The 22,161-nt window shown below is 43.6% G+C and overlaps 2 protein-coding genes across 4 annotated transcripts in view; both read left to right on the top strand.

The window, feature by feature from the left end:
• Positions 1-1,484: 1,484 nt before the first annotated feature.
• Positions 1,485-9,784, top strand: CAMLG (calcium modulating ligand). Of its 2 annotated transcripts, XR_010561596.1 has the most exons (5): positions 1,485-1,713; positions 4,368-4,825; positions 5,491-5,556; positions 6,476-6,552; positions 9,559-9,618. XR_010561596.1 is itself a non-coding variant. In XM_065409540.1 (4 exons), the coding sequence occupies exons 1-4, from the start codon at positions 1,536-1,538 to the stop codon at positions 9,748-9,750; spliced, it is 894 nt and encodes a 297-aa protein (XP_065265612.1). In that variant the 5' UTR covers positions 1,485-1,535; the 3' UTR covers positions 9,751-9,784. The 2 variants fall into 2 exon arrangements, 1 of the variants encoding a protein (XP_065265612.1); XM_065409540.1 differs by lacking the exon at positions 6,476-6,552 and having other exon boundaries at positions 9,559-9,784.
• An 8,322-nt stretch (positions 9,785-18,106) lies between these two features.
• DDX46 (DEAD-box helicase 46) overlaps positions 18,107-22,161 on the top strand; it is a 35,452-nt gene continuing 31,397 nt past the window's right edge. For both annotated transcript variants that reach the window (XM_065409020.1, XM_065409021.1), the window contains exon 1: positions 18,107-18,238. In XM_065409020.1, coding sequence (XP_065265092.1) covers positions 18,222-18,238 — 17 coding nt within the window. In that variant the 5' untranslated portion in view covers positions 18,107-18,221. The remainder of the gene's footprint in view (positions 18,239-22,161) is intronic.

Below are 22,161 nucleotides of genomic sequence, written 5' to 3' on the forward strand. Positions count from 1 at the left end.
AATAGATGTTCTTCTCTGAATGTGCATCCTAAAGTCAGATGTAAAATTCCCATAGTCATGTTTTAGTGGGATGCAAATATTTCTGCTCAGTGGTGAAGTTAGAAATGAACCCGTGGGAGAACTATACTCCATTATGGAAGTCTCAGCCACACGGAAGTTAAACTGAAATGTTGTCTCAAATGTAAGCTGTGGTACATACAATATTTTCCTTATTTGTTTAAGTTTAATATTCCTTTAAAAATACATTGTTCAGAACACTGTAAAATAGTAGCTTGCCTTTTACTGCCAAAGGATCTAAAAGTGCTTCATGATCTAAACAACTGATAATATATAGTGATAGTCATTTGCTATTGCTGCTGGAGCCTCAAACGTTAAGGATGGGGGTGCGTGTGAGATTCCTTTTGTAGAGAATTGGTGCTCAGATGAGAGAGCTGCCCTGTGTTTGATGAGGGGAGTGGGACCAGACACAGCTAACTGCCCTGTATCTGATGGGGGGCGAAGGGGGGATGGGACCAGGCACAGCTAGCTGCCCTGTGTCTGATGGGAGGGTGGGGGGGAGGAGACCAGGCACAGCCAACTGCCCTGTGTCTGGTGAGGGGGAGTGGTGGGACCAGGCACAACTAGCTGCCCTGTGTCTGATGCGGGGGGGGGGGGGGGGGCAGCGAGCACAGCCAACTGCCCTGTGGGGGGCAGCTTGGTGTGAGCACAGCTAGGTGCCCTGTGTCGGGTGGGGGAGCGGGCACAACTAGCTGCCCTGTGCCTGATGCGGGGGGAGCTCTAGAATTGCCACTTCTGAGGCACACAAACCGGGCCGTCGCGATGACTTAGCCCCTAGGTACCGGCAGCGGGGCAGACACTCAGCCGCGGGACAATCCTGGGAGCCTTTGGCCAGGCGCCAACGCCAGGCAGCTCTGACTTCACCCTCTCGCGCAAAGCGCTGGGGCAGGCCCTGCGTGCGGGTCGCGCGGCCAGGTTGTTGGATCGCCGACCGGGACGCAACGGGACTGTGGACTGAAGGCGCCTATCCTCCCGGCCGGTGGGGGGCGTCCGCGGCGTCTGCCCCCTCTGCTGTGCCGCCGCCTCCTCGGTGGGGCGCCCGCCGGGACCCTTCCCCCCGGGGAGCCGTTTCCTCCGCGGCAGGCAGGTGGTTGCTCTGACTCTAATCACACCGGGCCCTCCCCTCAGCCGCGTGGTGCACCCGGGCCTGTCACCTAGCTGGCGAGCGCTGCTGGAACACGCCTCCCCTCACGCTCCTTCTTTGTGTGGTAATCCCGAGGTCGGAGTCGCCATCTTTACTGTGGGCATCAAGTCCGGAAAGGTGCGGGGGTTGGCGAGGTTTACCGGCGGGACGTCACTCCCAGTTCCTGTGGCCTCTGCCCTCATCCAAGATGGCGCTTATTGCTTCAGCAGTTGGAGGCGGTTCTAGGATGGCGGCGGGGGTTACGCCTGCGCACTAGGCGTGAGGGAGGTGGAGAGGCCTGGCAGGGCCCATTGTTTTCTGGGGGGCGGAGCCGCTTGTGCTGTTTCTGCTGCGGATGGAGCCGGAGGCGCTGGCCGGGGTGGATGGCGGGTCTGCTCCTGGCCCCATGGGGGTTCCCCCAGTGCTCTCAGTGTCGCAGCGCCGGGCCGAGCTCCGGCGGAGGAAGCTGCTGCTGAACTCGGAGGAGAGGATCAACCGCATCATGGGCTTCCACCGGCCGGGCGGGGTGAAGGGTAAGAGGCGGGGAGGCATTGGGGGGCGAAGGTGGGGGCCGGGTGTCGCTCAGCCCTAGCCCGACGGGAGGCCAACGGTGAGGGGCTGTGGCCTCCACGAAGACACTGAGGAAGGGGCTGGGGTAGGCAAGAGGGAGAGGCTGCTGGGGAGGACCCCTGCCACCGAAGGGAGCCAGTCTGGGCTGGAGATTGTTGGGGATACTCCTCCCATTAAAAAAAAGGGCAGGGGGAGATAGGGCCAGCATAGGTTGGAGGCTGTGGCTAGCCCCTCAGCTTTTGGGCTATATGACACACAACAGCCGTGCTCTTGTTACCTTGCTTCTAGGTAAGGTGAGGGGCTCCGGGGATGTATAGTGATGGCATCTTCCTCCTCTCCGGGAGCAGGGAAAACACTCTTCCCCACCAAGATGGGTGGGGGCATGACTGTGCTATCGGTGATGGGGGTTTTTTTGTGGCAGTTACATCCTCACTCCTTTTCTGCCTATGCTTTGACGTGATACTAGCTAACTCGCACCCGTAAATACAGATTGGAGGAGTCCACTTTGCTGTGCAGAAACACACCTCAGCGCAGCATACAAATGCCTGTGTGATTTCCCTCAGTGGGTGAGGGATGGTATCTGGAGATCTTTTCACTGACCTCAGCATTTTCTGCTCTCTGTAAAATAGTTTAGGTGACTTCTGCACACTCCAGTTTACTGTGTTGTTGAGATTTGCTGCTTGTGGCCATATTCTTTTCTTCCGTGTTTCATATATTTGGAATCACGTTAAACTTCTGTTCAGGGCCCTTTAGTGTATTAGGGTTATTATTATCTATAAAGCACCATAGATTTATATAGCTCTGTATACACATAAAATAAGGGGGGGGTGTCCTCCTCCTGCCCCCTAAAAATAATTTACAATTTAAGGGTCTGATCCTGCAAGGACTCTACACACACAATTGCCATTGACTTTAATGGAATTTTCTGCTTGTACAGGAGTAGGCAGGATTGTGTCCTGTTGTGCTGATTAGGGGGTTCCTTGGGCCCAACAAAGAAATGCTAATAAAACTCTTCTTCACTGTTCACACTTAATCTGTTTAATGTTGTGTTTGGGGTTTGGTGTGAAATTATCGCTGATTTACTCCCATTATAGTAGCCATCATCTCAATCTTTTTTATATTTTATTAAAGACACAGAAAAACAAAAACAGTTAAAGCATTAGAAATGTAAAGTTGTAAGTAAGGCTTTCATTTTAACAATATTCTTTATTCCTTTTGCCTTTATAAGGAGTAACCCCTTCTTGACAGTTTTGCAGATGGCATTAAAGAAGGTAGCAGATGTTGTACAGACAATTGAAGAATGCAGCCCAAGTGTCAGCACAGGCAGAGAGTCACAGACCGCATGCATCTGACGAAGTGGGTGTTCACCCACGAAAGCTTATGCTCCAATACGTCTGTTGGTCTATAAGATGCCACAGGACTATTTGTCGCTTTTTACAGTCCTTGTTTGGGACCTTTCCACCTGTTGTTTTGCCACCCCAGGACTTTAGCGGGCGCCTTGAAGAGCCCTTATTACAATTTGCTTCACTTAAACAATCCAGTTTGTATTTGTCTCCAACTTTCATTAACCATTCTAATTAATAAGCTAAATTTTGATTATGAAAAATACTTCTCTTATAGTTTTTCTTTTTTTCTGGTTTAATACCCATGACTGGAATATCCTTTTATTGCATTTTCTCTTTCCCCACCAAATGAAAGGTCATTGTCCTCATTTAGCACTCTGCAGCTCCACAATTGACTACATCTTGGCTTGTTTCCTTCCATACCTTCTAGGTTGCGTATGGTTCTTAATGCTCCTTCTGTCTGCTTCACTTACTCTGAATTCTATGCCTCTTTCACACTGCTCTCTTTGCTTGAAATAACCCCTTGCTTCCTGTGTTCCAGATGTCATTCTTCAAATCTCTCCTCACACCCAGTGCTTTTACTTGGTTTTTCATTGCGGAGTGACTGTGCTGTGCTGACACTTGGGCTGCATTCTTCAATTGTCTGTACAACATCTGCTACAGTTTTTATAAACTCTTTATTGCTGGGTTTTAATGTATATTTTGTATTTTGGAAAGTGTCATATGCACCTATGGAAGTCAGTATGGTGATAGAGGGAAGTCATTGAGCTTCTTAGAGCCCATTGCAAATGTATATATAAAAAAATAAAAGGATGGATCTTATGAAGTCACTGTCAAGATAACAGATTTTTGTCTTGATGTTGAAGCTGGCTTTATGCTATGCTTTTTATTGTTTTCCACCAGGAGACATGGTGTAATGGTCTGAGCATAGAAGCAGGAGTCAGGAATGCCTGAATTCTAATCCTAGCTCTAACACAGAGGTCTTCTATTGCTTAGGGCAAGTCACTTAACCACTGCCTCAGTTTCTCCATCTGTAAAATGGGACTGCTGATAGTCACTCATTTACTTCTCAGGGGGTTTAGGAAGATTAGTTAAATACTGTTTATAAAATGCTGTGAAGAAAAGCTTGAACGTATTTGTTATCAATAGTAAAGCTGTGGTTTCACAAAAATGATTTAATACATCAACCTGATGCCCAAAATCCAGCAGGCTGAGAGGCTGATCTAAATATTCAGTGGGAATAACATGCTTCATGTTTTGTTTCTCCTCTTCAGATGATGAAAGTCACACAGAATCAAAACTTCAACATGAGCAAGATAAATCGAACTCCCTCCCTATTCCTGCAGTTTCAAAGCGAATTGTGCTTGGTGATTCTGTCTGTAATTTGGCAGGAACATCTGACCACACAAGTGGCATTATAGAGCTCAAGGGAGATAAAAAGGACTTGTTCAGTAAAACTCCTGAGCTTGGTAACGATGGTACCAGTGAGCTCCGGCATCGTAGCAGAGGGGATCTGGCATCAGAAGCTTCACAGAGAGCACCTCGACATGGATTAGATCAATACTTATCAAGATTTGATGAAGCTATGAAGCTAAGAAACCAGCTGATGAATGAGAAGCCTAGTCAGGAGAATGGGAATGCAGTGGAGGAATTTGATTCTTTTCGCATTTTTAGATTGGTGGGATGTGCGCTTCTTGCCATAGGAGTTAGGGCTTTTGTGTGCAAGTACTTGGTGAGTTAAGAAAAATATTTGTTGCTGCAAATCCCACATTAGTTCTCTTCTAGAGGTAACATGAAATTCATCATGGCCCTTGTCTGTAGTTGGTGACTAGATGAGTAGGGAACTTTTTCTCTTCTATAAGCCCTGAGCAGTCATTACCTTCTTGAGGCAGGCAGTCATCTCAGAACCTGCACTGTCTGGGTAATGCAGCCACTAGGTAGCAGTTGAGAGAAGTGCAAACTATAACCTCATCTCCTAGAGACTAAGAACATTAGCACCAGAATGCTTCAAGCATTTGCCTGTGTCTCCAGCTGGAATCTCATCTAGAAGTATGTAGCTAGCACAAAGTACCATCTTCTGAGTAATTGGGTTGACTTTAGACAGCATTGATGTTGTAACTGTGGCAACAATCTTTGGTAAGTCTGTAAGGCCTCCTATGTCTATCTCCTTTCAGGGTCAGGGCCTAAGAGAATTTATGCAGCTATTCCTCCTTAGTGGTTAAATTTATCTATTTAGGCAACCAGTGTTCATAAAAATGGTTATTTTATTTTGCAGTGCAGTGACTGAAATTTTATTACACACAAATGGCATTTTCCTTGGAAGAATAAGTTAATGTGATTCCCCAATTATCCTTGTTTGTCTAACTAATTTTCATGTTTTCTCTTCAATCTTCACAGTCAATATTTGCACCATTTCTTACTCTACAACTTGCATATATGGGACTGTCCAAATATTTTCCAAAGGTAAGATCAGTATTCAGAAAAGATTAATTTAAAATCTTTAAAACTGAGAATCTTTAAAACTGAGAATGGTTTAGCATGGGCCCAGCTAGTACAGAATGTACTTTACAAACAGGATTAAGTGACTAATTGATGTATCAATATGGCCCCCTTTCATTTTAAGGTAGTGAAATGAAAGGCACCTATTATTGTGGATTAATGCACTAGCCTTTAAATTGTCAGGACCTTAATTCAAATCCTGTTAAACCCTTGAGTGAAAATGAGTTCTATTGTCTTGTTCTTGTGCCTCGTGAACATTTAGTCATACTACCATTGGAAGTATCTGGTCAAAAGAGGACATTAGTTCTTCTTTTGTGTTATGAAGCATTTACCTTCCATCCATGCAGTACCATATATACTCGTTCATAAGCCGAATATTTTTGGTTAAAAAGTGATGCATCAAAGAGCGGGGGTCGGCTTATAAACGGGTCTACACCAAAATTTGATGATTTTAACCTCTATGGAATCATCTAATTGAATATCTAATACATTGTCATTTTGTTTACCTGGAGCGTCTGCAGGCATGGAGCCCCTCAGCTCCCTGTGGCCGCGGTTCGCCGTTCCCAGCCAATGGGAGCTGTGGGAACTTCCCGCCGCTCCCATTGGCTGGGAACGGCGAACTGCGGCCACAGGGAGCTGAGGGGCTTCATGCCTGCAGAAGCTCCAAGTAAACAAAACGTCCCACCTGCCAGCAGCTTACCCTGACGGGCCAGGAGCCAAAGTTTTCCAACCCCTGAAATATAGGGTCGGCTTATGAAAGGGTCATACAGTTCTTGCTATTTTTACCTATCCATTTTGGGGGGTCGGCTTATAAATGAACGGGCTAATGAACGAGTATATACGGTACTTATCTGCGGTCACTGTTGTGTGGTTTCATCCACAGATGATGTGCGTGAGATGTTCGAGCTAACAGAATTTTTCCCCTCTGTGTGAACTGAACCCTAGTCCTTCATTTTCAAGGTCACTGAATTCACTTACTAATAACTGTTTAAATGTAGGGCAAAAGTCAAGGTGGAAGACTTTGAAATGTGAGGATTTATTTACATGCCTAACTTCCTGTTCATCAATAGGAAACTGTATCCCTTGCTTTATATATCTATACTGGTTAATTACAATTAAGTGACTACTTAGCTGATGTCTTTGTCAGCCTACATTGTAAAGGAAGGTCAACTAATACTTGATCCATAGTTTAAAATTCTAATGTTCCTTTTCAAAGGAATAGTAGATTAACTATAGACTGTAGGAATAAATGAGTGGTTGGGCTTTCTTAGGTAAGTATGTAATTGAAAACAGTGAACTTTCAAGAAGTCATTCTAAACTGATCTGCAGAAAACACCAGACAGTGTATTAAGGGGATCCATCCTGGATTCGAGCAAATGGACTAGATCACCCATTAGATTTTTTAGCTCTAGTTTCCATGATTCTAATTTCAGTTATTTAACTGTAATATTTTAAGATGTGACTTTTTTGAATTTGAAAATAATATGCTTGCTGACAACATTTACCGTTCATTGTGTATGTTGCAATGATACTTTAAACCACAGGCCTGTCGGTCCATCTCTGGGCTAGCTAAGTGGAAAGTACAGCTTTCCTGGCACATTTTGAGAGGAAATGGCCAAACCCCTTTCCCTCATTTTAAATATATTATAATGATTAATCTTGTGTGAGCTAATTGCTTAGTAAATAATTACTAATACTTACGCAGGTCATTCTGCTATCGGTGTCCATTTTTGTTGCTTTGTAAAAACGTTGGGATACCATGAGTATAAGACTGTTTAAATATTCATAAATGGCTTGATTTACCTATACAGTACAATAGTAAGTTGCAATACTAAACTGTAATAGATCACAACATTTTGAAATTTCACACAACTTAATGTTGCCGTCCCAAAAATGAATTTCAGTATAAAATGCCGAACAGACATCTATTCTAGAATTTAGGACCTTCGACAAATAACTTAAACCACAACCTGTAACACAGAGAGTAGCCAATTCACCCATCCTACAAAAACCTTAACCTTACAGTCTCAGCCCTTTCCTATTACCCGTTTTAAGAGATGGAATTGTCAAGGCCTCCTAATGGTCAACAGATTCAAACTATTTCAGACCACTGAGAAGGGAGTGAATTTGAAGGTGGTCATGGCCCTTCTTAAGAGAGCTCTGCAGCAGTTCCATTTAGAAAACTGATGGAGCACCAGTGTGATCACCTGTGCTGATGATATCTGAAGCAGTATTGCATGGAGAGAGAAGTGCCATGCCATTTGTGGCTTATTAGGTCAAAACCAACATCTTGAACTTGACCCAGAAACCAGACTGATAGCCAGTGTATGTGTGTTCATGGAGGGAAAAGCTGCTTAGCAAGTAAGCTGCTGCATTCTATGCTAGTTGTTGCCAAATGCATTTAAGATGTAGCCCTAAATAGAGCACATGGTCATAATCTAATTTAGAGATGATAAAGGCATTGATTCCTTTAGAGATGATAAAGGCATTGATTCCAGTAGCAGGGTTGCATCAAGAGATGGTTACACTCTCTAATCAGAAAAAGATGGGGAAAAAGTAGTTTTGATCACCACTATTAGGATTATCCAGTATCAACTGTTAATATAACAAGACTACTGATTGCACCCTTGAGTGACAACCAGTGGGGACAAACAATCTGATTAGTCTTCATTATAGCTCCTGGCTTCTTGCCCCAGCTGGTCATAAAGCTCAAGGGTATAAAACTAAGGTAAACTAGCTTGCTCTCCTCATGCACCAGTCTCAATCAGACACAGAAAGATGCTTTATCGCACTATGAGTTGGATGACCTGAAAATACAAAGTGGGTATTGTCAGGATACTAAAAAAAAAAAAATTCACTGCATGTCTCCTTGCTAGCCGTCCTTTCAGCTCTCTATGCATAGTGGAAACCTGCGGCATCCCACATGAGATCATCCTCAGGGCAGAAAAGCACCCTCCCAAAACTGCTCGCTGGGATCTCTGAGATAAAAGAATAAAACAATCAAGTAGCAGTTGCAGCTACTCTTGCTGGAGTCCACACGTGGGGTCAGGTTTTAAACTAAATAATTTTTCTGCATTAGAAAAGGATCAAGATCTCAGATTCCCAAGAGGACGTGATCAAATTGATCTTAACTCAGTAATACAAGTGAAGACAGTTCCAGCCCTGAAGAGCTTACAGTTCAAAATAAGCATGACACACCAAGTGAGCTTCCACTCTTCCCTTGTCAGTCTTTGGGAGATATAATATCCATGGTGTCTAGAAAGATGAGAGAAGATTGTATCCTCCCTAGCAGCCAGTGGCATTTACTGCTGAAGCTGAGTCTTGCTGTCTGGACTTGCTGCCACAGGATTAGCACACAGTGGCAGTTTGAGAATAAAAAATAGGGTTGGATAGTTTGAAATGAAAGGATAGATGAAAGCCTCCCAAACTTAGAGCAGGTCTGCACTAGAAACTTTTGCTGGTAAAGTAATGTCCATTAGGGATATAATATCTTTGACATTTTTATAATGGCAAGAGTCCTAGTGTAGATGCAGCTATACTGGCAAAAAAGTGCTTTTGCCAGTGTAGTTTATATAGGGAACTGGTATAAGCTATTCCAGCAAAAGCACATTTTTCCCCAGTAAAAGCTATGTCTGTGCTAGGAGGGTTTGCCAGCATAGCTAAACTAACTCAGACTTCACTATTTTCCACGGTGGTTTGGGAGAATATTGGAGCCATCTCAGCATGAATCTGCTGCAAAGACAATAAGAGAGAAATGTTCAGAATCCTAGAGCACAATTGCAGAGAATGGATACAAGACTTCACAAGGGGATAAAATGTATATTATCTATACTGACAATTCAAACAAATAAACATACTAAAAATATTCAGGTATTGGCTTAAAGGTAGGTGTGTTGCTTTAAGCAGAACTGGATTGTGACAGATGAAATAATTTAGTAATCACTGTTTTTGTTTTTTGATGTTTAGAGTGAAAAGAAGATGAAAACTACGGTATTAACTGCTGCTCTTTTACTGTCAGGAATCCCTGCAGAAGTGATTAGTCGCTCCATGGATACCTATAGCAAAATGGGAGACATTTTCACAGATCTCTGTGTTTATTTCTTTACTTTTATCTTCTGCCATGAACTGCTTGTTTTTTTTGGTTCTGAAGTGCCGTGATGGCTGTAGAACTCAATACAGTAGTTACACAAAAGTTTTCCGTTCTGTATTCCTATAATATCGCTGGGTATGCCACACAGGTTTATACCTTACTTAATTCTTACCTATTCAAATGCTTGAAAGCGGTTAAATCCACTCATATGAATGGAAGAACAGGGTCCCAGGTTTGGGGTTGTATTAGTACAGTTTATTCAATTTCTAATGTGGAGATTAGAGTGCAAGTGTCAGTGATTTATATCTTTTGCTTATTTAGTTAGATGTCCTTTTCACCGTACCCCAAGCATCACTTACATTGTGTCACTTTCTTGTTGACTTGGTAGTGTGAGAACACAACAGAACTGGTGTGCTCTCAACAGAACTATTTATACATTGTGTCAGGACTTACCTAAAGACTGCTCCCTGTGTATTACTTCTGTTTTTTAAAAATTTAAATAAAGTAAAATGTACCCATACATTCTATTGTTCAAACTCTGAATGTTGAACAAAAATAGCCTCAGCCCACACGCCTGCTGCTTCTGCAGCAGTTTGGTGATGCGCCACCTCATTGTCTTGCTCTCAGTTGAAGTCCTCATTCTCTCTGTGCATAAGTTATGTTATAGCCATGACTGATTTCAAGTGAGGAAACCGGAGCAAAACAACTAAGCAAAAAAATCCTGTTGTCCTACAAATGTCGTTCTTCAAGAAGTAAGAAGACATAGAAACTATGCTAATCTCATAATGTTTCCCTGAGCATTTGGCAGCTCTCTAATCCTAGTAGTTATCCTAACCCTAGTTTTACCCATGCTTTCATCTTGACCTCGGTTTACTACTCTCTCTAGAGGGTTCACTTTCTACAGTGAAAGCAGCACTCAAGAAGCCCGAGTCTAAAGCAGTTGCTTCATATTTATTAAAAATGTCTGTGTTTTGGTCAACCGCTAGTTAACCAGGGGACTACATATTTTGACTATATATCTTTTCTGTATTTCTCTCCCTGTGTTTATTACTAAAGACATTTGCATGTAAACAGGATCTTAATTGCATGGGAGTTCTGCTCCGCTGCTTAATACTGCTACTGCTCAACAGCATAACAGAACCTTTGGCTGGCATTCAGCAGAGCTATTTATATATTGACTGACTTGCTTATTCCTTTGTTCTACATGTTGGTTTGAAGTCCCCCCCAAATAAATCACAATAGCCATGCTTATTCAAATCTGAACTACTGAAACAGGCAATGGAAAAAACATTTTCTTATCGCCATGTTGTTTTGAGTTTATTTCCACATGAAGATCAATGTGTTGAGGGGGAAAGTGGTACCTGTTATGGAGCACATGTAAAACCAGACAGGAGGGATTTAGGAGGCCGCCAAGGCAGATAAATCCTATTCTCTCTAGGGGGAAGTGAGCTAGCTGTAGTTCTACTTTCAATCCCACAGAAATGTGACACATTTGAGAGGAAGGAATGGGCTATCTGAAGAGTTATCCCAGCTAGCCACCCCTTCACATTGGCCATCTTCAATTATTTCTGCTGCATCTGAACTAGGTGTTACCTCCACCATGTAGCTTGTCTATTGGTGAAATAGGCCAATATCAGTTTTTTAATTTGGAGAGGATCAATAATTTTATTGGTGCTTGTCTACAGTGATTTTTTGTTTGTTTGTTAGGAAGCAAAACTATCTGGCTACATGTTGCTAAAGTAAACAAGACTGTGCTTGCTGCCTAATCTTTCTCAACTAAAATTATCTGCATTATAATTTTAATTCTGTATTTCTCTGCCAATTGTTAGACCTATGTCTGTGGCATGAAAAAGAATCGTGTGTTCTGAGTCTACACTACATTCAGTTCTTTTGCACTACCATTGTTTTTGTTGGCCAGCCAATTGTATACATTTAGGGCTAGATTGTAAACTATTCTGATTTAGGTCTGATAGCACCAATGCAGTTTGTGGTGATAGTGTCGCTGCGTTGATCCCAGGATATTAGAGAGAGACAAAGTGGGTGAGGTAATATCTTTTACTGGACCAACTTCTGTTGGTAAAAGAGGCTCTGTGTAGCTTGAAAGCTTGTCTCTTTCACCAACAGAAGTTGGTCCAGTAAAAGAGACAAGCTTTCAAGCTACACAGAGCCTCTTTTACCAACAGAAGTTGGTCCAGTAAAAGATATTACCTCATCCACCTTGTCTTAGCACAAATGTAGACACGTTAAAAGGTTCAGTCAACAGATTCAGATAGGGGCTTTTCAAACCATCGTTGAAATGTAAATAATGAGTCTGCTCAAAAAATGATACGTGACCTAACTTTCAGGATTATATAGCACATAAACAAGTATTGCAGAAATGCAACATATTAGTCCTATGGCGGGTCTAAAAATGCTAAATTTCTCATTATTCCTGACTAATATTTCAGCTTTTAAGAATGGTTTCATTGTAATTAGTTAAGCCTAGAAAAGCACCTTGGCATACAGATTATTATTCTTTCTGCACTCTACTCCTTTTGCATTCCTAGAACTTGGAAATGACTAAACCAGATTTTTTTCATAGGTGCCAGAAGAAATATTGCTCTGAGGCTTAACATGGAAATTTTGACTCTGAAAAGAATACATTTGTCAGACATATAATCCTGCTGAAGATAGGGTGGGCATATAACCCTCCTCCCTGCTGTAATTAATGAATGAAGCATAGGGCTGATAGGGCAAATGTTCATAAGATGGAATTCTTTCATTGCTTGGTCAAGGATGAATTCAATCGCCATGATCTCATTTTCTCTGTTCATGTACAATATTCTCTTTAATGTTTCTTTATTTCTACACTGGTTGTTTTCAATTCAATTTATTAAAGTTATGCTTGTTACCACCTTCTCTTATGGTTTGACTGCTTGGGAAGCCACCCTTTTTATTAATTGAGATCTCCTGCTTTGTTAATGTTCTGAACAAGTTGCCAATTCCACAAGGAACATCAAAAAAGGTCTAAATTTTACGGTCTTGTATTAGTAAACTGTTTGATTTGAGCACAGGATTAAGAGCTGGAAATTCCTTAGTTGTAATCCCAGCTCAGATGCTTTCAATGAGTGGTTGAACCCCCTGCCTCAGTTTCCCTATCTGCAGAGCTCGGTTCTATTTCTCCCATTCTACAAAGCTGTACTTGTTCAGGTATCCCAATGACATTAATAAGACCCCAGAAGATACAATGCTTGCCTGAGTAACACTTTGAAGGGGGGAAGCTCATGGTTACTTACAGGGTATTGTATAAATTAATAATATATAATGTTTGTAAAGCTCTGTAAACATTAAAAGAACTATATAAATGCTAAGTATTGTTTGGGGTTAATTACTGCACATAAACTCCATATGTGTTAAATTACAGCACATAAGGTTAGTACACTGATTACTGAGTAAACCTCAAAATTGGTGTTCATTATATGCATTTACATTTATTTTTTTTAAGTCTGAATTGATTGCATGTACAAATTGTTTACCTAAATTTGAATGCCAACTGAACAATCAATCTCAATGTACAGATGTTTGGGTACTCTGAGGTGACCATACCTGATCCCAATATTACCTTTTTTACAAGAATTTCTGAAGTTATTAATAGTCCCTTTGGTAATTGATATCATACACTTGTTACATGTGATGAGTCTTTGTTTGTACCAGGTATATCACATGTAGTAGCTCTAAGTGTCTGGCTGTGTTTATTTAGGTTCATATTTTCCTCTGTAAAACAGATTTGTCTTCAGCAGTCATTTAAAATGACTGTTTTAATCAAACAAATCAAAATTCTAATCTGTATTCTCTACAGTCTTACTGTAAATGCACAGGACTGACAACGTGTCTTGTTATGGTCTTCATAAAATAGTTATTTCCCTAGTAAATCTTGGTTTTTATAACTTTACCAGTAACATTAGTATCTGCCTAAGACAAAAGTGGTCAGTTTTCAGGTGTAGTTTTCATTTGACTGATTAATTTTAGTCCCAAAACCATTAAAAATAAGTTTGCTATTATTTTGTAAATTTAAATAAAAATGCCCCTTAATCTGGACTTGTAATTTGTATGGTACAAATTCAGTCCTTTACCTGGAGCAAATGTTTCTGGTTTCAGACAGTGGGACCCATTAGCAAAGAAGTAGTTATGTATGGAAGTCATAATTAGGTCACTTTTCTCTATCTGTATTCTGAGGTGTTTTTTCCCCTCTAGATTTAAATATTCTGAAAAATCAGGCTTCCATCACCTTTGAGGTGTAATTTTTGCAGGCTAATTGAATTCACTATGATTTTTCATCCTGATATGCAGCCTCAGATTTAATTGTATTGCATTTTTTTCAAGTTACACCCATTGGACCATTCTAAATAAGAGCCCTTCATTTATTTTTAGATAGGTGCGGCTTCCGTTCCGAAACTACATTCCTATACATGAAGAAAACCTGCCCTCTAACAAGGGTTACAACATGGTAAAAATTAGGGCTGTCGATTAATTGCAGGTAATGCATGCGATTAACTAAAAAAAAATTAATCGCAATTTATTGCACTGTTAATATACCAATTGAAATTTATTAAATATTTTTGATTTTTCTACAATGTGGATATCAATTACAACATAGAATACAAAGTGTACAGTGCTCACTTTATATTTTTATTTTATTAAATATTTGCACTGTAAAAATGATAAAAGAAATAGTATTTTCACTTCACCTCATACTAGTACTGTAGCGCAATCTCTTTACCATGGAAGTGCAACTTACAAATGTAGTTTTTTTGTTACATAACTGCACTCCAAAACAAAACAATGTAAAACTTTAGAGCCTACAAATCCACTCAGTCCTACTTCTTGTTCAGCCAATCGCTCAGACAAACAAGTTTGTTTACATTTACGGGAGATAATGCCCACTTCTTAGTTACAATGTCACCTGAAATTGAAAACCGGTGTTCTCATGGCACTGTTGTAGCTGGCATCACAAGATATTTACATGCCAGACACGCTAAAGATTCGTATGCCTCTTCATGCTTCGGCCATCGTTCCAGAGGACATGCTTCTATGCTGATGATGCTCGTTAAAAAAATAATGCATTAATTAAATTTGTGACTGAACTCCTTGGGGCAGAAATGTATGTCGCCTGCTCTGTTTTACCTGTATTATGCCATATATTTCATGTTATAGCAGTCTCGGATGATGACTCAGCACATGTTGTTCATTTTAAGAACACTCTCACTGCAAATTTGACAAAATGCAAAGAAGATACCAATGTGAAATTTCTAAAGATAGCTACAGCACTCAACCCAAAATTTAACAATCTGAAGTACCTTCCAAAATCTGAGAGGGATGAGGTATGGAGCATACTTTCAAAAGTCTTAAAAGAGCAACATTCTGATGCGGAAACTACAGAACCCAAACCACCAAAAAAGAAAATCAACCTTCTGTTGGTGACATCTGACTCAGATGATGAAAATTAACATGCGTCGATCTGCATTGTTTTGGATCATTATCGAGCAGAACCCATCATCAGCATGGACACATCCTCTGGAATGGTGGTTGAAGCATGAAGGGACATGTGACTCTTTAGCACATCTGGCATGTAAATATCTTGCAACACCAGCTACAACAGTGCCATGCAAATGCCTGTTCTCGCTTTCAGGTGACATTGTAAAAGAAGCATGCAGCATTATCTTCAGCAAATGTAAACAGACTTGTTTATCTGAGCGATTGGCTGAACAAGAAGTAGAACTGAGTGGACTTGTAGGCTCTAAAGTTTTACATTGTTCTATTTTTGAATGCAGGGGGGTTTTTGTACATAATTCTACATTTGTAAGTTCAGCTTTCAAGATAAAGAGATTGCAGTACAGTACTTGTATTAGGTAAATTTAAAAATACTATTTTTTTTGACAGTGCAAATATTTGTAATAAAAAATAAATATAAATTGAGTATTGTACACTTTGTATTCTGTTAGTGAAATCAATATATTTGAAAATGTAGAAAACACCCACAAATATTTAAATAAATGGTATTTTATTATTGTTTAACAGTGCAATTAATCATGATTAATTTTTTTAATCTCTTGATAAATGTAATGTTATAGGTTGGTTTCAGTGACATTTAGGTTTCATCAGCACTATAACTTTTAACTCAGGATTCCCCCAAGTATAGGGTACAGAGGCTTTAGTCGAGTATTACATGACAAAAATATTCCTGTTTGAGTACTGCTGGGGCCATGCCAGCGTGGTTGCGCAGTGGTGGGATTTTGTCCCTGTGGGCAAGAATAAACTATGTTAGAACAGGGTTAAGTAAAGGGTGTTCCAACATGGTTATTTTTGCATGCTGAAGAGGCTGATAGCCACAGGATCTGAGTATGAGGTGTGAACACCAACTGTGATGTACTCCCTAGTGCTCTTGAACATTAAGGCCTCGTCTACACTACGGGGGTAGGTCAAATTTAGCCATGTTAGGTCCATTTAGAAATGAATGCGTCCACACAACCAACCCCGTTCCATCGACCTAAAGGGCTCTTAAAATTGACTTCTGTACTCCTCCCCGGAAAGGGGAGTAGCGCTAAAATCGACTTTGCTGAGTCGAATTTGGGGTAGTGTGGATACAAATCGATTGTATTGGCCTCTGGGAGCTATCCCAGAGTGCTCCATTGTGACCGCTCTCAACAGCACTTTGAACTCAGATGCACTAGCCAGGTACACAGGAAAAGCCCTGGGAATTTTTGAATTTTCTTTCCTGTTTGGTCAGCGTGGTGAATTCAGCAGCACAGGTGCCCATGCAGTCCCCCCAGAATCGTAGAGCGTAGAATGTTTCTACTCTCCCCCTATCATCTCCGTCCCTGAGGTTATTGCAGATTAGCAGGCGAAAAAAACATGTTTTCTGTGCTCATGCAGTCCTCCCGCACTGATAGGGCACAGCTTAGTTCAGTAGCAGAGGCTAGGAAAGAATTAAGTGAGCGCGAAGAGCAGAGGCAGGATGCGATGCTGAGGCTAATGGGGGAGCAACGGACATGAAGTGTCTGTTGGAACTGCAGGAAAGCCAACAAGAGCACAGACCCCCTGCTGCATCCACTGTATAACCCCCTCCTCCCCATGTTCCATAGCCTCCTCCCCCAGACACCCAAGTACGTGGGGGCAGGGAGGCTCCGGACACCCAGCCACTCCACTCCAGAGGATGGCCCAAGCAACAGAAGGCTGTCATTCATACAGTTTGATTTTTAGTGTGGCTACAATAAGCAATGTGGCCTTATTTTCCCTCCTCCCCTACCCCACCTGGGCTACCTTGTCCGTTATCTCACTTTTTTTTAATTAATAAAGAAAGAATGCATGGTTTTAAAACAACAGTGACTTTATTTCGAAGAGGGGAGTGTGGTTGGCTTAGAGGGAATTAAAATCAACAAAGGGGGGGGTGGGTTTTCATCAAGGAGAAACACACACAACTGTCACACTGAAGCCTGGCCAATCATGAAACTGGTTTTCAAAGCCTCTCTGATGCAACAGCAGCGGTGACGGTGAGCTGAGCGGGCTCCATGCTTGTCCTGATATGGAGTCTGCACAGGAAACCCAGGAAAAAAGGCAGGAAACGATTGTCTGCCGTTGCTTTCATGGAGGGAGTGGCGACTGATAACATGTACCCAAAACCACCCGCGACAATGTTTTTGCCCCATCAGGCATTGGGAGCTTAACCCAGTATTCCAATGGGCAGCAGAGACCGCGGGAACTGTGGGATAGCTACCCACAGAGCACCGCTCTGTAAGTCGATGCTAGCCACGGTAGTGAGGACGCACTCCCCCGACTTAATGCGCTTAGTGTGGACATACACAATCGACTGTATAAAATCGATTTCTAAAAATCGACTTCTATAAAATCTACCTAATTTCGTAGTGTAGACATACCCTAAGGCCTCTGGGTTTAGAGGGGGATAGCCATTCTTGAGATGAGGAAAATGAATCAGAGACTGTGACACCCCCCCCCCTCCACCCTGATTCCACCAATGGGAGAACAGGTGTGGAGCAGCGACTCCCATTTTAACCACCACTGGTTAGCCCTGCTAAAAGCAGGTCTAGTTGAGAAGGTGGCCAGTCAACGGGTGCACTCAGGCCATTGCTAACAATGAGAAACTTGACCAAAGAGGCTAGTGTAGACCAGACCCGACCCGAGCCCTCTTGGAGCTGCTGCTCCAACTCCCAGCAGCCTCCATAAAGGACCTTGCTTGGGACTCTGGGCTGGGCCGGGTTTGATCGCCGTGGCAGGGATGCTGCTGAGTGCAGCAAGGTGTAAGTGCGCTCCTTGCACTGCTCTCTCAGGCCCCCACCGTCGCGAGGCGTAGGCTGCACTTCCCGCCTCCAGCCGCCAGGGTGCGCGGTATCCCGGGGACTAGTGGGGCAGGCAGCTTCCCGCTGCTTCCTCTCGTTGGTCACCGCGCTACGGGCTCGTAATGGCGGCAGCTGCGTAGGGGTTCCCGGATCTAGCTGAATCCCAGAGGCCGCCGCTGCTCCGCGCGCTCGGGCCCGGGGCAGCCATGGGCCGAGAGTCCAGGTGAGGAGGCGGGAGCGGCTCTGCCACTGTCCGAGTTGGGCGGCCCCAGCCCGGCCACGGGAACAAAGGGCCGCGGCGGGACCGAGCTGAGGGGAGGCTCGCCTAGGAGCGGGGGCCGGGGCCTGAAGGAGCTGGGGAGCGGGCTCCCTCCGGATGCTGGGCTGGAGGGAGAAGCCGGCAGTTGCCTCGGCTGTGGGGGAGCGTCTAGGGAGCCCCCGTCCCCAGAGGGCCTGCCCCGTACGGGGTGTTGTCTCCAGAAGTTCCGCATGTGGCCTTCGGGGAATCCGCGGCTCGGAGGCCCGAGCGGTGGCGTCACCTTGGCCCGCCGCGGCGGGGGGGTGCGGGGGAGCTCGCCCTGGTGGTGTCGCAACGCGATTGTTTGGCGCTCTAGGGGGCTCCGCTCTTGGAGACGGAGAGTGGCTCTGATCGCAGGTCCACCTGGATCTGATGCTGCCTGTTCAGATGTTCCCCAATCTCCGACCAGTTATTATATCGCTCTCTTCCCCCCCCCCCCCACCCCGCTCGGCGTCTCCCGAAAAGCTATGGGGATGCATTGGCTTCAAGTCCTCAGGGCAAACGAAGGGGTAGAAAGTGGTGGTTCTCCTCTCCAGCCCAGCGGAGCAGACTGCGTGTACCAAAATGATGGATAACACTGTTGGGATTCAAGCCCATAAATGTATTATATGTGAATGGTTTGTGCTGGTTTTTCACGTCCATGAAGTGCATCATCTCGCTGAACGCTAGTGGAGACAAGGCCTTGCCGTTTTTATCTTGATGTAGCTGGTGAAGGTCAGCCCTAGGGGTGGGGTGGGGGGAAATATAGTTACTCACAACGTCAAGCCTATATCAAGACAAAAACTACTTGTGTGGTGCCTGTACTAGGATTTTACACAGAGGTAGGTTATCCTGATGTCATGAGTGCACCTTTTTTTTCAATTAAGAAAAACCCACACTCTGTGGAATGCAGTGGTGCCATCAGAGAAGGGTCAGACTGGCAGGCATGTCACAACTGACAGGGCACTGGTGTGGGGGGAAGGGGGTGTGGGTGTGGGGGGAAGAGCCCAGGACTGGGGCAGCAGGAGGGTGCGGGGGGGAGCCCAGGGCTGGAGTGGGGGGCAGCCAAAATTTTTTTTGCTTGGGGCGGCAAAAAACCTAGAGCCGGCCCTGATTATACCTCTGAGATGAGCAGTGTATGCAGAGGGTGGTCTGCACTGGATGCTTCTGGACTCTTTGCTTTGTCCTTTTCTCATCAGAGTAGTCGTTTCAGTAGCTTCCTTCAGAACCATGTGGCTTCCATTGCTGCTTCTACCATACTTTGTTGCACTGTGAGCTATCGGATCTCTTTAAATAATAATACTTAGTGCTTTACATGTGAAATAGATAGATATTACTCCTTTGCAGGTGCCAAAACTGAGGTTCTCAAGGGGACACAGCAAATCCATGCGATTTAATCCTAAAACCATATCTATACTAGGAGTGGGCACGGGTCACTTGCTGGAGGATTCTCTGCACCTTGTGGTCTTTAAACCACGATTTGAGGACTTCAGTAACTCAGACATAGGATAGGGGTTTGTTACAGGAGTCGGTGGGTGAGATTCTGTGGCCTAGATGATCATAATTGTCCCTTCTGACCTTAAAGTCTGAGTGCTATATTCGCATACTGTACTGGCCGAGTGTTTTGCTTCTCGGCTCTCTGTGAGCTGAGGGGTGAAAACATTATCTACTTATATCGGCAAAGCGCTGTTACTAGTATGAGCTTTCATGCTTGTTGTAATCTCCTCCCCGAAGCGAAACCAGTAAAAGTACAGATTTGCCAGTATAATTGTGTCTACACTAAAATCTTTTGCTGACACAGCTGTGTTGGTCTGGGATCATACCTCTGTGCTGGCAGAAGCCTATAGTATAGGTATAGCCTACGTCTCATGGCTCCTCGGCTTGGTTTACTCTTGTAAGTTATATTGGCATAGCTACATTGTTCTGAGATCTGAAAAAACCATACCCCTGACCGAAATAACTATGCCGACATAACCCTCAGTGTAGACACAGCTATGGTGACAGAAGAATGTCATCAGCGCAGCTAATGTAATTTGGGGGGTGTGTCTTACACTGACAGAAAAACCTCTACTGTTGATGTAGGCTGCATTGGCACAGCCCTCGCAGCATAAACATAGCTGTACTGATATAGTCGCCATAGTGGAGACGTACCCCTAGTTCCCTGATAGCTGATTGTTAATCTCTGTGTCCTGAGAAAATTCCACCTCAGTTAGTGAGATGCTGTGTATGTAAATTATCCCTGCTGTTTCAGGTCTTCATTTTTTGTCTTGAATTGTTGTCTAATGTTAATATGGTGTTTACACATTATGTTCCACTCAGAGGTATCTGCATTTCTGTGATGGATTCAATTATTCCTGTCTGTTAAAGGTATAAGTTTATAAAGTTTGAGCATTTTTGAATCCTAAGATAAAAGATGCTTGTCATGGACTCCTCTGCTCATTACAGTTTGTATCCTTTGTTGATAGTGCTGCCAACTTGAAATGTGCTCTGTGGCCACATGTGATTTTTATAAGAGAAGCACTTACAGGCCCAGCCAAGATCCAAGCCCCGATACAAATTGCACAAATGTCTGGCGGGACAGTCTTTTTCCCAAAGAGCTTACAGTCTAAATAGACAGAACTGACAAAAGGTTGGAGGGGAATACAGAGGCTCAGAGAAGTGAAGAAGTGACTTGCTCAAGGTCACACAGCATGTTGTTACCAGATGTGCCCATTACTTTGGGGTATGCTCATTTATTCGGGTTACTCCTCTGGGGAAGGGGGTTCTGTAATCCTGTCAATGTACTGCTTGTGTCACTTGTGTTTGCATATGGAGCTTTACTTCTCCCTTCTGCAAGTCCCCTCCCAATGGAGCTACCCTGCAGGACCGAGGGTCCCTAGGGCTGGGTTACACCCGCCCCAGAACCGGATGAACATCCACACACCCACCCGTACATTAACAGAGCAAGTCTGAGCGGACCGGGTCAGTCAGCACTGTCAAGCTGACCCCTTGTATGTCTCTGGACTCACTGGGCTGGAGGAAGCAGCATTTTCAAGCTGTCTCTCCTTATATGCCCCTGGGCTCCATGGACTGGGTCAAGCAGCACTTTCAAGCTTTTACCCTTATGCGTCCCAAATTCAGCACGTCCCTATCCCCACTCCCCCAACACAATTGTAGTGGCAGTAACCTACTTGATGAGCAAACCCCACAGTATTTTGGGCGCAGCAGGGATCTTTAGCTTAGGTAAAAGAAGCGTTGCTGTAGAGTGAATGGGGGAAGCTAAAAACACAAACGAGTAAAGTTCAGCAAGAGAGAGAGAAGCAACCAACTTAACCATAGAAGTTATTTATTGAATAATAGTGATAACTACACAAGGAGGACTAAACCAACCTAACATACATGATTAAAGGTTAATACCTAAGGTAGAAAGGAAAACAGAGAGAGAGAAAGAAGGGGGGATCTCACCCACTCCATGAGGCTTGAACTGGTCGGGGTTCCCAGGTGATGGTGGTAGCTGAGGGTCCTGAATGCTGGAGACAGGCAGAGCCCCCAGCACGATCAGTCAGAAGATGGAGTTCCAGTGGAACTGATGCATAGTTTGGATCTAAGCATCAGAACCCTGACTAGAGGGTGAGTAGGGATTTTTGTAGAGAAAATACAATGGTTCAAGGGAGAACACTAGATTTGTTTATAGGTAAACTGATGACTCACGGGTTTTCTTTAGACTAGACAATAGGATCTGATCACTCTTGGCTATGGGTGGTGTTTTCTTCCAGGGAGCTCACAATGCAACTAGGCTGCTTCAGTATTTGGATATCAATTAAGGATTCATTACTAGAATTGGTCTGATAACTGCTGAGCTGGGTGTGTGCAGACATAGGTTCATTAGC

The sequence above is a fragment of the Emys orbicularis genome, chromosome 8, assembly GCF_028017835.1.
Source record: "Emys orbicularis isolate rEmyOrb1 chromosome 8, rEmyOrb1.hap1, whole genome shotgun sequence".
NCBI classification, from domain to species: domain Eukaryota; kingdom Metazoa; phylum Chordata; order Testudines; family Emydidae; genus Emys; species Emys orbicularis.